General features: G+C 44.8%; 1 protein-coding gene across 1 annotated transcript in view; it reads left to right on the forward strand.

The window, feature by feature from the left end:
- Positions 1-17,270, forward strand: part of ZW10 (zw10 kinetochore protein) — a 270,359-nt gene that overhangs the window by 191,892 nt on the left and 61,197 nt on the right. The window contains exon 9 of the mRNA XM_069614236.1: positions 15,223-15,405. Within this exon, the coding sequence (XP_069470337.1) occupies positions 15,223-15,405 (183 nt within the window). The remainder of the gene's footprint in view (positions 1-15,222; positions 15,406-17,270) is intronic.

Below are 17,270 nucleotides of genomic sequence, written 5' to 3' on the forward strand. Positions count from 1 at the left end.
TGCAGAGGCCAGGGAATTCAATCAGAGAAATGTCATATCCCTTTTGGTGGGAGCAGCAAAATGCAGGTCGGCCTGGGAACACAGCTGTTGTGCAAGTCTCAACTCCTGTCGGGGGTAGCTGGTGGGCAGAATTCAGTTCCTTAAGCCAGGTTTCAGATAAAATGTCACTTTTTGTTCCCCAGTTTAAGACAAGACAATTTTTACATATGCAGCTAGGAGGCTGATTCTAAGTTTAAAACTATGACATTTAAACAATTGCAACCTATGTGACACTCAAAAGTAGGTCACTCATTTCTTTTAAACATTTAGGTTTTGGTGGTTTTAATCCAGTTTCAGTTAGGCTGCTGACATGCATAGCCCAGCCAGTTTTGTGATGAACATTGTTTTAGGCTCATCCTCATTCCAGATTTTGTATGCCCACAAGACTTTATTCTGCCAGATGTCCGCTGGTGTTCAGTGAGATTTTTGGATGTGTTGCAAATAGGCATTTTGAGCTGGCATTCAGAGAAACAAAAGGTGATTTTAAAGTGCGGTTTTTCCTTTGGCACACATTTCACTCATGGCACCCCGGCCCATCCTGCTTGCATTGGTGGGTGGCAAGTTAGGCAACCATTTTAGTGTGCACAACTGCACGGTTTTCATAGATTCTGGCACACATGTGGGCTTTTTGGCCATCTTGGATTTTCTAAGCCCACAGCACCAAATGTTGCAGCATGATAGCTCAAACGTGGGTCAGGACACCCAACAGGACGCAGTGAGATACTACTAGGCAGGATGCAGAGGTACTGAGAATCCACCACAGTAGAATGGGTGGCATCAACGGGTATATTGCTCAATATAGTAGCAGGATTTGACCCACTGGGAATTCTGCCTGTACAATATCATTGAGGGGGCTGTGAGAAACCAGGAGGTGTCTCACCTGCTAGTCCCCAAGTATCTGTCATCCAGGTTGCCAGGACACGGCCATCGCTTTTGGATCCAGTTCCTGGGGGTGGACCAGTGCGGGAGGATCACCTGGGTGAGGGGTCTTCGGAGAGTGGGAGTGAGATACCGGATGGTGAGACGTGGTATACCTCTCTTTGCTATAACACCTTTACCCCATCCTACCAGGTAGGATATGTGGAAACATTGCCCCCCTTTCCATTCTCCAGCACTTTCACAAGGACAGCCCGCTGTGGAAGGAAACACTTGCACCCGAGCAGTGTACCTGATATGTCTCGCTACTATGTTTAGGCGAGGCAAAGCAAACAAAGGAACAGCAGTTTCTAGTTGGCAGCTGAATGAGGAGAGAAAGACGGCAACCCAGAAGGGTTCGTAAGAAGGGAAATACCCTTCACCTTTTCGGCCAGAAACCAGACTGACAAATCCAGCATTGTGTGTCAAAGATGCTGAGGGCCCTCTCGTGTAACTAACCAAGGCGGAGAGGAGGAGCAGCAGCAGCTGTGGTACCATCCTTGGCTCAAAGAACAAAGAAGCGACAGAGAGATCAACACAGCCGGTGAGTTTGGGAGACCGATGCAAGGCCGGTCTGTTTTGAAGTCAAGTTTGTAAGCGGCAACATTGAATAACGAGCGCTGGAACGACATTGTTGAATGCGTGTGATGAAAGACGGGAGTAAATCTAAACTGCTGATGAATGTTTGAACTTAAGAAGGCAAGATGCAATACCGTTGACAGTGTGGCCCGGCGCTGTGAATGTGCTCAATCAATGGTCTCTGTAAGGTATCCCGCCAAGAGAAATGAAAGTACAAGATTCAGGAAAACAATTGTGTGAAGTGAATCAAAGTGGTCCTGCAACGGTTTAAGCAAAACCCATCGCACATTCGAAAGTCTTCGATTTTGGTAAAAAGAGGATACGAGTCCGAACGAGGGAGGTCAATGGTCCGAGCCCGAACGAGGGAGACCAAATGTAAACATTGAGACATCACGAGGAAGCGGGTCTGAAATGGGGAGATCCGTGATCTGATCCTGAACGGGGGCGACCAAGTGTGAACATTGTGATAAAAGGAAGTCTCAGCCTGAAGAGGGAGAGCCACGATGAACATTGAAAGCGAGAACTTGTGCATGTAAAAATCCTGATGGGAATGGACCTTTGAGACTTGGTTTGTTACGACAGACCCTCTGCAGTAAGACTGTTATTGGCAAAGAGGCATTGGCAGAAGGCCCTGATGTCTTTGCTTTGAACTGTATCCTTGTGGCCAAGAAGCCAGAGTGTGTGCGAAGCTTGAACGTGCCGCCTTGCCCAGTGTTACAATGCGAATTAGAGGGTACTATGATGCTCTGATGCAAAAGGATCATTATGATGTCAGAAATTCACTCCTCTGCTGCCTTTTAACAAAGGATATTGTTTCACTCGGGGCAACATAGCGCCAGGTTTCCAGGTAATGTGTATCGGCGCAACACCATGTAAAAGTTCCACATCATGCAGATTACTCGTCTACAATCGGGAATCTGAGCCAAATCTGCAGAAGTGAAAGAAGCAGCAGTCCCTACTAACAACATGGGGCAAGCTACATGTGTGTACTGTATCATGATCTCACAAGGGACGCACACTTACACTATTATTTCTCCTTCATTTTCTCTGTTCTCGAACAAGTCCTCATCCGAGACATCTTTCATTGTTAATGTGGGATCAATACACAAAACCGTACTCCACTCTCCTTTGTTTGCATCAACTGCTATCCAAACAATCCTGTCTTCCGCCACTAGAACTCCTCCTTCTATATCCGGTTCAATAATGGAACCTGCAACTATCTCCTGCGGCTGTGCAGGCTGAACAAAATCTTAGTGGGTATTCACCAATATTTGTTTGCCACCTGTGGCATTGCTCTGAGTAATACTGTGATACCGTACAGGAATAAATCAGGGGCCACTGTTATTCCTCTTGCTACAGATTCAATTCCTAATGCATGTAAAACCAACATTACCCTCAGGGCACAATTGCCGGGTGATTATCACACCACCGCTCTTTTCATGAACGAAATGGTCATTTTACGCTTACTCACAATATCTCTTGCCAGCAAATTGATTGGGGTTTCAGTGGAATACAACAAGGGAGCTCACACCTCTACCCCCTATCTTGATGGGTAATTTCTTTGTAAAAGCAACCGGTTGAACTGCCCCAGAGAAGCCCTGCGTTTCTATAACTTCATCTGATAAAGGGAATACTTCCTCACTAGTACATGATTTAGCCGTGCCTGTATCTACCATGAAAATTAATGGTTTATTTCCTACCTCCATGCCCACTAAGGTTTCCTCTTCTGGGTGGGCAGTGACAGATATGACTGGACACGCTAAGGCTCTCTGTGGGCTGTCTTAGTCTGGATACAATTAGTTCCAGGAGAACCAAATGGGTACCCTCCGACCTCAGTGGCCCACTGATACTGTGTCACTGTACCACCCCGAACTGTGATATTGTCCGGAATGTGGGGGTCCTGTTCCTGTCCCTGATGTACAGCATATGGCTGCACATTACTGGAACCCGAGGTGAGTAACTGTGGAAAAGTTGGTGGGGAGCAGGCAGAGCCACGAGCATCGGTATGCCATAAGGGGCTGTCGGTTAACTGTCCGTACCACTGAGGGAACAAGACCGGACCTCCCTGAGGATAGGGGTACATCTGTTGGTACGCTGCTACATTCTCTCGAGAAATGGCCCATTCACCCGCATGTCCAACACTCATCTGCTCCTCCACCTCCTCCTCGTGGTCCCATTCCCCCGAAACCTCCTTGCCTTCCCCGGCCGCCTGAAAATTCCCCTCTACGCTGCTGAGACCTCCCTTGATATTGAGGTTGATGCCCACCTGCCCAACCGGTTTCTAAACCCCACGCAGGGGCTGCATGCACAGGAGCCTGAATCGCCCTGAAATCTGCTGACCCTTCTGTCTGCACTGTTGTTGCAGCCCCTTCCAATGTGACCTTTCCTAACTTCTTTTGAACCAGTTCCACTTCCTCTGCTTGCGATCGCTGCACAGTTTCCTTCTCCTTTTCTTTCATCCATTTACAGTGAAGGATAGACTGAATTCCCGGCTAACCCTTTGTCGTGATCCCCCCCCCTATCTTGAGTGCCTTCTGTACCTCTTTTGGCAGGTCTCTTTGGACCACAAAATAGAAAAATGGAATTGCTCGATCCCATGAATCTCCTTTTTCTGTCTGCCACATCTCTTGTATGTGCAGTATATATTGGGTAGGATCCTCATCATGCATTGTTCGTTGCATAATCGAATGAAGGTCAGGCGTATCTGGGTATGCATGCCATAGTGCCGCCCATATTTGGGGCCTAATGTCATTGAAATGTGCTCCGTCATGGCTGTCGTCACTCAACTTCACACTCGGATACCCTGCTTTAGCCCATATATCGTCAGCCTGATCCCCTAGTGTCGACACAAACACACTTTTCAAATCCCCTATGGCCAAAGTTGTGCCAGCTGTGTGCTTTTCAAATGCCTATATCCACTTGCCTGCTCCAGCTGTGAGGGACGGGAGTGCCTTTAAAAGATTAATTTTGTCCATATCTGCCCATAGTATATACTGTGCTCTCCCTGGTCCCTTATGTAACAACCAAATCTGTGCTTCTACGATCTTCCCAAATTTCTTCTTTCCCATCACTTACCTCTTAGCTACTGCCATTCACCTGAACCTATTTTGTTACCTGGGTACCCACAAGCTTTCCACTCGTGGAGAATTGTTCCTCTCATTCTGACTCATCTACTGTATCCCACTCTTCTTCTCCCTCGTGTGGATCGTATTATTCTTCCTCTGACCTTGTCACACCCTAATCCACACACGCCTCTCGTCTCCTCTTATCTTATCTTTCTCTGTGCTGTGCTATCTATCCGAAACAAAATATTTCCAGCCCTCCATTCATCCACCCCTACATACGTCCGGTGTCCATCCATCCTTTCTGTTATTAATCGCGCCAACTAACCCTTCACCTTCCTCAATGAATCTAACTCCTCCTCTTGTGGCTTCGCATCAACTCCCTTCAATCCCTCATGCCTCCTAACTACTCAAGCTGTGGGGTTGGGGTGATCCTGATAATGAGCCGACATGGGTGATGCGGGAGCTGTGGCGGGCAATGGGACATATGTTGGGCTTGTGTATCCTGACACAGCGCGTGTGGGGTCACACCCTTATGGAGGGCACTGTTTCAATGGGGGCAACGAAGGCGCTTGGGACAGTTGCAACAGTAGTTTACCATACTACACGGAGCAACCACCTCACATATCACCTTAAGTGAATCTGTAGACTCATCATCCAAATCTTCCACCATCTTCCATAGTTCTAATACTTCCTTTCTATGTTTTAGTTTTCTTTCTTTATATTTAGCTGCCAGGAATGTATAGATGTGACTGAGTATCTCTCTGTAGTTCGTGCCCTGCTCTGGCTGTAGCTTGAACATCCCCCCCTTTGTTTCCGCACACCATTCCTTGTGATATTTAAGAATGTTATCTTGGTAGAAAGGACGGGCTCAACACATATAATTCAATTGTGTTGTTGGCTCCATGGTAGCTATCCTTCCCCATTGGTGGTTTAACACCCCTGTCCCGCCCAGACAAACCGTACCGCTCCCAAATACCCCCTCCTTATATTCCACACTCGCCTCCTTTCCACCCACATACACATCCTTCGAACACACTTCCTATCTCACACCACAATCGTTTTTGGACTTGGCCACCACGAATCACACCACAAAAAACAAAATTCACAAACAAATCGCAAGAAATTCTACTTTTCGTTCCAACACCCCCACCATATCATGTGAGATCATCGCAGGCCAACAAGGGCCTCCATTCTCACGCCCCCTCTTTATACTGGACGGGGAGATCCCAGATACTGAATATACAGAGCCTCTATCTATATCCTTTTTTCTTACATTACACAGTGCTGCACCATACAGGGACAGCGCCTCGCTCCATAGAACAGACAGGAATTCTGATAACATGAGTCTGGTAAACCTCTCAAAGGTTGTGCACAAAGGGGATTGGCCGCTGCAGGTGGATGCGGCCCCTATGGATGTGCGGCCAGGAATCCTCCGTCTTCGCTGGGGTCACTGGGATCATGTCTGGGTCACCAAAAATGTAGGGCAACTCCCCAGCGATCAAGTAAGAAAATACTACCCTCTAGAGAAAAGGGCTAGGTGCACCCTTTTTTGAGAAAGACCAGAGCTTTAATTTTGTATACAAAAGGAAAAGGTGACCGGGTATTATGAATCCACTGCCATGGAGCTCTGTTATTCCTCACACAAGATTCTGGTCATAAACACAAAAATAGTCACTCATGATGCACTCAATATACAGGGTTAATCCTCCACCCTCATTGGCTACCCCTATATACATGCTAATGATTACATATAGCCCATTCTCCAATTGGTTCCGCTGTCTTGTCTTGCATCTTCACCACACATGGGTAACGTTATTGTCCAACTTTGAATGCTGCAAGGTAATTGGTTTACTTCAACTGTCACCAGCCTACCTTTGATCCTAACCACCTGGCGTGCACCTGGTTATCAACATGAACTCGGCGGACAATTTCGAGGTTAGCCATGTCCTTGCGAACAAAGTAGCCCTATTCTCATCCCAGACATGTCGGCGCACCCATCATGCTCTTACCCACTGTATGGGCATCATTCTCGGCTCTTTATGACACAAATCATAGATCATGCTGTTTTCTGTGTTCCCCTTTATCAGTTCCCCTCCCAGAGAGTAAAACTAGTGTCCCACTAAACAATCCAGTTTGCAAAGGATGTAGGGCCCATTTTACTGCACATCTGGTAGTTGAAATGGAATGCCGTCGTTCTCGGGAGGGCTAGTGCCTTAATTCCTGGTTTGTGTTTTGGCATCCCAAGACCTCTGCCTTTGCTCCCAGGAATACAACCTTGGTACTGGGCTGCACCCCCTCGCCTATTCAGCTGCACAAATTCCTTTCTAATTAGTTCAAGGACCTAACTGATGTGGGTGTTTGTGAGTGTTCCTTGCCGCACCAGGGCATCTGAATGTGATGGTCACGCAACAGATGAGGCCTTGTTCTGTGTCTTCAAAACACAGCTTGCAAGGATTCAGTCCTACTTCTTAGACGCAGTTCTACTTCATGTTATATCTATTAGTGTGTCCTCCATACTTCCATTGCAAAGCTACTGGTTATTTCCCCTATGTGATTTTCCACTCCCACCAATTATTCCCATCAACAGAGAACCCTCCTACACCGTCCTGTGCTCATTCCCCTTGTTTCACTATATTTTTCGCAGTCTAAATAGTCTAGGAGGGGCAGTGATCTGAACGTGCATCCCATCATTTGCTGCATAGCCATTGATGGGACGCCAAATGTTGGTATGCAGGTTGATGTGTGATAGTCCCATGAGGGATAAAAGAAGACATCTTAACTACTTACCTTGGTGTGTTGGTGGAAGTCTTGCTACTTGAGTAAAGGGACTGAAGCTCTGCAACATCATCTTAAGGGCTCAATGAATCTGATGGTAAAGCTCTCCCTCTCAAGCAACCAAGAAGAAACCGGCTGCAGCACTATCTCTCTCTGATCCGACAGGGGAAGCTGGATCACCTCACCTGCCCAAAGGATCTTTCACTCTGAAGTTTCTGACAAGCGCTTTGGTTACATCTTCCTAATCTGTGAAGCTCATCAGGCTCCTGCTGCATCTTGTTGCCTGGCCATATCACCAAACCCTCAACCTATATATTCGGAGGTCACTGACGCCTCTCCATAGGATGAATTACATATTATTCTTAAGTGGGATCCCCTGGCACCGACCAATTGTTAGAATCTTGCTCCTGATCCCAGGGACGACATAGGAGCCAAGCCTCTGTGGTGTGTGCCAACCACAGATCCCAAGACCAGACACCTATTTCCTGCATGGCCATGTGGCTGAATGTGCAGCAAATCTTCAATAATCCATCCTCAAAAGTGTCTGTTGGTCCGCTTTGCTCCGGTGCACTTCTGCTGAAGCCTTTTGGGGTTTGTGCAGAACCTTACCTCTGGACCGTCCCTGGAAACGTACACCATACATCAACCGGGACTGGCTCCTGTATTCTGGGGTCCCTCTTTTTTTCCCCCCTTCTCCAGAGCTGCTGAAGGGTTGCTTCTTAACCTTGATCCTCATGGTGGGGGTGGGGGGGAGCAGGTGACCCACCCACCCCTTTTTGGATCAATGGGAACTTTCCAGAACAATGGGAATGCAACTGCTGTACTTTTCACAAAGGTGGGACCTTTCTCAATTGACATCTTTTGAGCTGCCTTTTCCCCTCCTTCTAAAAAAAAGATAGTAAAAAGCTTTATTTACCTTTTATTAATGTTGTCTCCTTCCTCGTAAAGGGACTTTCCAGAACTTTCAGACTTTAAACCATTGCTGCTTATTGTACACATTGATCTAACAAAGTTTGACCTACCTGCAAATGTTTTTTTTCCCCTTTGCCATATCTATATATCTTATCTATCTAAATATAAAAGCGAACATGTGTTTGTGGCGGGATTTGTGGCAAAGCGTTGTTCCTTATACAATGTCACACTGTTTCACCAATCTGCACCAAATTTTTGCATAGTTCACACATGAGACGATTGCCTGAAATCGGCAAAAATCAGTGTGGTCATAGAAGGACTGGTCCCAACACGAGGAACAAAACTCGAGGTCCAGGCGCTAGGATGCACGGTTTCCATGATATTTGCACTGCAATACAACACAACAAACTGAACGATGCCAGGGTGAGGCGACAGATAGGGAGAGAGCACAGAAGGTCCCAGTATGCAGCAGCACACCAATTCTCACCTCACCCCCAGCGTCTGCTTCGGGGTATGTCAGCCACCCCACGCGCACATTCTCAGTGCATTTTACTTCAGGGTGCAAAGCACATCAAGCGATAAGTGAATCGACCTACAGGATCAGTGTTATGCCTGTCTACAGAACCTGTTACGAGAACTGGTACTTCTGCTAGTACATTATATTTGTATAAGAACATGGTGTGTGGACAACCTTCTGTGTATTTATCAAAGGGTTTGTTGTACCTTCTGTCTACACTGCTCACCTCCTGAGAGGTATCCCTGCCCACCCTGCTCACTGCTTAAGAGATATCCCTGAGTTGCTCTGCCACCATGTATACTGAAGGAAACCGTGTGAACCAACTAACTTAGATGTACCTGGACCTTGGAAACTGTGCATAAGGAAAATCCCACTAACAACAGAACAGTTGGAAATTGCGCTTAAAACATTGCCTGTCATTGGGATCCTTTGGGATCTCTGGTTTCCAACCTTCCAATTGACCAACCGGAAGCGTTAGTAGCCTTCCCTCTTAGCCTGTGGGACCAGCTGAATTTCAAGCCTCCAAGATACTGATTCGTCAAAGAAACGTGAGTTAGGTAAGATTTTCATAAATGTGATAGATCTTCCTGACCTGCGTCAACCCCAGCATTATTTGCTGGACTTGGTGAGTATTTTTCCTTGCCCCTAGTTGAGTGGGAATCTTTTTCTCCCTCTCACCCTTTCTTTTACTTTTTTTATGGGTGACCTTTGTATGTCTCTTTTTATAGTGTGTTTATGGATTTGTAGTTCCATTTAACTTGTGGGCTGTATGTAATGTATTATGGCAGCAGACAGCATCTTATGTGCAGTGCTGCTGGGTTGCCTTTGGGCTTCCCTTTTTCATTTCTCTTAATATCTCGGGAGAACTACTGTTCCCAAAAGTAAAGTGGGATTTCCATCCCCTTCCATTTTATATATGAGACCAGCACACCCCACCTTATGTGGAGTACTGGGGAGATGTATTGTATCTTCCTTCTCACCGGTAACATGGCTATTAAAATAGCAAGCCAACTTTAATGACTGGTGGCAGTGGTTATACTTTAATGACGATTTAGTCATATTATTCACAGGCCATTTTTAAGTATGCTTGTTTCTCGGGTCTTCTTCTGCCGCCCTAGGTGGGAAAGATCCTGGTTGAAGTTTTGTCTTTGGCGGGATCCCTTTGTGTTTCTCGCCAAGGCTCCAGACTGTCTGTGAAGGCAGGAAGGGACGGAGCAGCCCAACACTCTGCAGCCCTTTGTCTTTGAGTCTGCCTGAAAGGAACCAGTTCCTACTGGGGAGCTGGCCCTCCCGATTCCCGTTTCTGTACACTGCAGGGAGAGTTTACAGACGTTATGCTTGGGTTGCTGTATAAAAGACAGATTCTGGAAGCTGATGACAAGTGGACCACTGGAACCAAATCCGAAGAGCAAGATGAAGAAAAAGACGGCTGTAATTAATTCCAGTGACTGGAGATCCTGCTAAGCACCTGGAGCCTGTTTTAACACTTTCTTCCAAGCGTCCTGGAGGTACTGAAAACGATGACTCCTAGCAAGAGGCTGGTGAGACCCACTAGTCTCAAGAACACCTGCATTTTGAGCCATCCCTTGACGAGCTGCTACCTTGCTGGGCTGCAAACTGCCAGTACCCAGGGACCTCTAGCCAGTTTGCGGGGCATGGTCTTCCGAAATCTGATTCCTGCTGAAACTTGGTGGACTTCTGCTGGACCTCCAGAGACACGATTCAAGTCTTTGAAGTCCCCTCACCACAGTGCAGCCCCAGATTAGTGAAGAGAATCTGACTGGCGATATTCGTTCTTCATCAGGTACCTGTAAAAAGGGCACCAAATCTGCAGAGCCGTTAGACGCCCTGAAGAAGCCTTTGTTGGAAGCCTTTCTTGGTGGCTGCTGTTGCCTGTTTCCCTCCAGTGTCTGTTTCTTTAGTCACCAGACCAAGAATCCAGGGACCGGGTCTTTGCTGTTGCCTCTGGAAGACGACCATCTCCAAGCTCTTCTTCTTAGCTGAGGTACTGTGTTGGCTTGGGTAATACTAAGTCTTGTGTCGATCCTGTGGTGTGGCTGAGTGGGTGATTAGTGTGGTTGGAAGTTTGCTCAAACCATTTGCCCAGGCCCACTGCTGGAATGCATATAGGTAGCCTTATGTGAAGTCCCTGAGCACTTTTCACTCACTCTAAAGCTGATACTTACTTGATCAGAGAGATCCTCTGCAACTCTAACTTTCCTGCATCTGAACCCTATCCTGACCTGCCTACTGCTGGCTCCTAGACCACTAGAGTCTGAGAAAACTCATGCCCTAGAATAGGGAAGGACCTCTAAATAATAAGGCTCCAGTCTTGAAATTGTGTCGTTGAATGTACCTACTTGTAAATGAGTCAATGTGTAACTTTGATTTCTGAAAAGAATAAGTTCAAAGTGTCCTGAAGTTATTACCTTTAAGTTACTTGTTGCTCCTTTAAAAAGTATAGAAGCTATTGTACTAGCTTTGAATTTTCACTCTTCTAAAAAGTGGTACTGTTGGTAGTGTTTTATCTTTTCTTAAGTGAATGAGTGTAAAAGCTTACCAATAGGGTCTTACCAATAGCTGTGTGCTCTTCTAAAAGTGGACTGTTTTTGCTTCCCCTGATCTGCTTTAGTGCATTTCTAAAACCTCCTTCAAGTTCTTACTTGTCCTGCATACTGCCCCTCTAAAAAGGATATAGGTCCTTCCTTACTGACCTTGAACTGCTGATGCCTTTCTTAAGTCTGCTAGAGTTCCTACTTAACTTGAAATTGTATCTTACACTTCTGAAAAGTATAATTGGTTAGCCTGTCTATTCCTGTATTAGTAATATTTTATTTATTTTATTAATTGAGCATTTGTATGGCATTTGTACATCAGTGTTTGTGCCACAACACAAGGGGGAGGGCACATGGGAAGAAATGACAGTAACGGTCCTACTAGGCCTTGTGGCAATCGGATCATACAAGTGCAAAAACAGAAAGTGCAGGAAGAGGGAGAAGTGCAGCGTTGCGGGGGTGGGGAGGGAATGGGCAAGTGCTCTGGGAAGAAGGCAACTAGTGCAAGGGAGAGGGGTGGACCAGACTCAGTAGGCTAGCAAGGGAAGGAGGCCCAGGGACAAGTGCTGTTAAGGGGTAGGGGGAGACTTGTTGAGGGGGACAGGGCTGGCCCGTAAGGCTCATGCGGGTTCCAGGCAACCAGACATAGAGGCAGGTGGTCCTAGCAGGGGACAGGGAGAGGGAAAGAGCAGGAGAAATAGTGTAAAGGTTTATATACCAATAGGTTCTATTGACCTTGAATAGCTGCTGCTCTTCTAAAACTTTAACACTGGGTTGTGCTTTCTCTGAATTGCTTTTGTGCACTTCTAAAATAGTTTCACTAGGTTCTTACTTGTCCACGAGTGCCCCTCTAGAAAGTATGAGTTATTTTTTACTAGCTCTGAACTGGGTTCAATAAGGAACCTGAACTGGGGGTCCCCAGCCCTTTAAGACGAGGTAGCAATACCTGTGAGATGGATGGGGATGCAGAAGTTACTCAAACATCAATAATCGAAACGACTTGGGTAGTTGGCAAAAGGATAACTGTTTTAATATCAATTATCTAAAACGGGGAGTGCAACGGACATCAATGGACGTCCCAGCGTAAGATCTCTCAATGCATTTTTTTTTTAAAAAGAATTCATTTATAGAAAAGAATCATCATTGATGACGTCAACCTATGTATTTACTAACTTCATCCTACGTGGCAAACTACAAAAACCTAGTGAAGAAAGTGATTGGCTCTCAAGGAACATCTAAGCATACGATTCATACTAGTCTGAGTGAGTGAAGAAAAGTGATCGTTTTTTTAAAACATTTGTTTTAACCAATTTCTTAAATTTGCACATATTATCATTACAAAACAGATTTCAGCAAAATTCACATATCCATGAAACAATAGCGGTAAGTATAACAACAACAAAAAAACTAAAACAAAAAAGGGGTGGGAGAGAAAGAAGAAGAAAAGAAAAATAAATAAAGTGATCGGTTTCTTAACATCAGGTGGGGCAACTAAGCCCTCCCCTTAAACCGGTCACTATGAACGTCACTAAATACACGACTTCCCAGTGGCTACACAAACTATAGGACCCTTAATCATGCGGCACCCTACAATTGGTTGGCACTCTAACCTCCGTCAGTACTTTTCCGCCTACGTTAGCAGCACGCAGGCTGGTCTTCCAGGTTCTGCTGAACTAGTCTTAACCATAGCTTTCCACCAATTAGCATATTCATCTATCATCACCTCAGTTGTCTGCTGCCAATTAAGGCTTTGAACTTGTCCTTGGGAGTGTTCTTTTGCTCTGGAGAATTCAGGGGAGTGAAGGCACGCTCTGCCCTCATGCGTAGTTATGGTCGTCGTGTTCATCCAACTTCATCCTTCCATGTGACTGAAGACCACAAAATAGAGCCCTAGTGAATTAAAAATACTTTTTTCTAATAGATCTCCGACATCTTCCTTGTTTTTGTCCATTTCTTCTGAACAGGAGTTTTGTTCTTTCACACCATTTGTATCCAATGTCTGCTCACCCCAGCCTGATATGGCCTTGGCTTCTTTGGGTTTGTCCAACCTTGCACTTCAAAGTTTCACTCCTGCTAATTTGTTCAATTGTTTTTAACTGCGACACACTGGAAAAGAGGTCTTCCTTCTCTGGTCCAGCTATGCTATGATACATATACGTATGCCACAATCTATTCACTATAAAGCTAGCCTCAAGAATACTTTGTCTGCTTGCGTTTCTTTGCATCTGTATACGTGTAAAATAACTTGATATCTTCATCGTTTCTGTAGCATACATTTCTTCATCTTGATCCCAAGATGTCACTTATCTTTGGAACTTTCTTGATGCTTTATAGAATATCTGCATTATCTTGTCTCTGCATCTCTTCCATGTACGTCAGCTTACTTCATGTGTGACATCACCATTCTTCCCTTCCATTCATTGGTCCTGCTTCTTCTGGGATTTCATTCAAATGGCCATCATACTGTCTCGTATGCAGGTGTGGCTTTCTTAATGGGAACCTTGCCTCCAGGACTCTCCTCAGTATCAGTATTTTCACTGGTACCGTACGTGTCTCACACTCTGGTTCCCAACATATAGGCAATATGGGCGAAGTGGTTGAGGTGGGGGTACTTGGCTTCTTCTCTACAAACCCAGTAAGTTCAATAAGGAACTGTACTTAGAATATACCAGTCAAAATATCTTTATCTTTGTATAAAATCATAAAAACCAACTCCATATTAGGTTATACAAACCAAAGTAGATTTGAAGGAGCAAACCAAAGTAGATTTGGAGGAGCATTCAGCAAGCTATGGGTAGTCCAACCTAAATGTATACATTCAGCATGGCAATATGATATTCTTGGGGAATAAGACTAGGTTAGTTATACTTTTAGACTACAGTAAGTAATTGAAGGGCAGCACACTCTATTGGTCATAATCTACAGTGTTATTCAGTTACAGAATCACTTAATTGGACCAACACTGTTACAAGTATATCTTACAACATATGTAACTTTTGTCTGTTAAGAATGGATATAGTTACACTACCACAATTACTTTTATGGATCCTGAACTGAGGCTAACTTGTGTAGGTCCCATCCGAAATATTGCAACTATACCCATGTTAGAAAAGGACTTACCTGCAATTCTGCATTGCCTGTTTACCTGCACTACAAAGATGAAGATATTTTGACTGGTATATTGTGTGTACAGTTCCTTATTGAATCTTATAAAGTGTTTACTGGGCATTTTTAACCACCTTGCTCCACTCCTGAGAGTGCCTCCTTGGTTGCTCTATGGCGTACCCCTGCTACCTAGTTGTGGGTGGACTTAACTGCACACTTTAATCACACAGGACCCCTAACATCTTGTACGGACTCTGCTGATTACGCATATCATTATTTAGAGAGTCATAGAAAAGTAATACTGAAGGGCACTTCATGTCGGATTCAGGGCAGCAACAGCCTGGTAACTAAACCATAACAAAGAAGACTGATACCGGCAACCACTGAGAGACATTAGATATATATAAACTTGCAAGAAAAGGAACAAACTCATCCAGTGGCATAAGATGTATATCGAAAAAAATGATAGGTGTCATGCCTGCCTGTAATACTGCAAATTTGCTACATGAGTTTTGAGCCCTTACAAAGCAATTAGGTGGGAACAAAACTGGGTTCTCCATGTTCTCGCTAAGTTTTTACACAAATACTAACTTTCTCATTTCCCTCAATGAGTGCGATTCTCATAGTTTTAACAAAAATGGAGACAGTCGAATTGCTTTGTTTGTAGAAGTTTCATTGCTTTTTCAGGTCTGAGCACAGTTCTGTCGAAGAAGTTTGGCGAGAGGGGACACTATGATATTGCCTCCTTTCTCTTTTCCAGGTGATTAAGACCACAGAGAAGTTTGAAAGTGCCTTAAAGGACATGAAGTACTTAAGAGCTGATTCCACCAATTTGTTGAAGTACGCACGGAATGTTAATGCTCACTTCGCCAGCAAAAAATGCCAGGATGTGATTGTGGCTGCTCGAAACCTAATGACGTCTGAAATACACAACACTGTGAAGGTACCCTAGTATGAACCACCTGAAAAGGTGTCAATTTCTTGCCTGAAATTTCTCAAAGGAGAGATGAGCGAAGCATGCACACTTGTGAACCATCGCAATGTACATAATCTTTCCCTTTGAAATCAATTATTGGGCTTGTTTAGATGTATTTTGATTTTGATTCATTTCTAACGCGCACCAAGCAGCAATTGCATTCTGGCGCAGATGTTCGCTATATGTTATAAATTTAGCTGTGGAGGCTTAGGGTCACCATAATTACTTGGGTTCATTTAAATAGGAATGTTTTTAATTCTTTTCTAAACTTTGTCAGTGTGGTGCATGAACGAATGCCAACCGGCAGTTGATTCCATAGCTTAGGGCCGAACACCGAGAATCTTCTGTCTCCTTTAGAAGTGAATTTTGTCCGAGGGACACAACAGGTGTTTGTCTCCTGAACTGAGGTCTCTGGTGGAGTGATACTGGTGAATTCTCATATTCAGGTATCTGGGTGCGAGTTTGTGGTAACATTTATAAACCAGACTCGCCACCTTGAATTTAATACGGTCCTCTACCATCAGCCAGTGGAATGTTTTCCGAGATGTGGAAACGCTGTCTCTTATGCCCAGGTCTGCGGTTAACCTCACTGCCGCATTCTGGGCCTTTTGTAGTCTTGACATTTGTTTCTTGGGGATCCCTGTCATGAGACTGTTATAATAGTCAAGATGAGCATTTACCAAGGCTCCCACCACCACTGGCTGATCTTGGAGTGTTAAGAAAGGAAGTACATTCCTAAGCAGGCGCAGGGCATAATATACCGCTTTTATTTTTGCCCCAACTTGTGCTTCACTAGCCAGGTTTTCTTGCCAGATACAATCAAGATTTTTTACCTTCCTCGAAAATGGGATGTTTTCACCCAGGCTCTGTGGAGTTATGTGGGTTCTTTACTTTCTATTTTTCTTTTCTGATCTGAACAGGATTACGTCCGTTTTGGCTGCATTAAGCTGTAACTGGTTGCAAGCCATCCATTTTTTGACATCCTGCATACACCGGTTTATCCTTTCAAATGTCTCCGGCAGATTATCTGTCTCCACATAGATCTGCGTATCGTCAGCATAAGAGTGGAAACGCAGACCATGTTTCCTCAGGATGTCAAACAATGGTCGAATGTATAGGTTGAAAATCAGAGGTGACAGCGCTGAGCCTTGGGGGACTCCACATCTCAGTTGTATTAACTCTGAGAGGAATGCTCCCAGGGCCACCTGTTGAGTTCTATCTTGTAGGAAGGAATCGAACCAATCAACCACAACTTTAGCTGCTCTGCCTATACTTCCAATCCATTGGAGTATAATTTTGTGGTTGATTGTGTTGAATGCTGCCGACAAATCGAGCATCAACAATATTGTGTTGCTTCCTCTGCCCGCAGCTTCTAATAAGTCATCCTGGACTGCCAATAAGGCAGTCTCTGTCCCATGATTAGGGCGAAATCCTGATTGATGTTCGTCCAGGATGTCTTTATTGTCGACAAACTGCTGAAATTGATTACAAACAATTTTTTCAAGGATTTTAGTAGGCCAACATAAATTGGCCACAGGGCGGTAATTTTTTAGTATAATGGGGTCCAATTTGGGCTTTTTCAATAGCGGTTTTACCACTGCTCGCTTAAGTGAGCAAGGAACATAACCCTCTGATAGAGATTTATTTACAAAGATTGATAAAAAAGGGGTAAGGTTGGTTGCTAGGCGAATGGCAGTGCATGCTGGTATAGGAAAAGCCAAGTCCTTAGTAGGTTTTAGTTTAAGTATTAAAGCTTCTATATCTTCTTTCTTAATAGGTTGGAATTGAAAGTTCTCCTGATTTTCCTCGCTTTCTACCACTTCTCCCCCTTC

Source organism: Ambystoma mexicanum, chromosome 9 (genome assembly GCF_040938575.1).
Source record: "Ambystoma mexicanum isolate Mex_15411 chromosome 9, UKY_AmexF1_1, whole genome shotgun sequence".
Taxonomy (NCBI): domain Eukaryota; kingdom Metazoa; phylum Chordata; class Amphibia; order Caudata; family Ambystomatidae; genus Ambystoma; species Ambystoma mexicanum.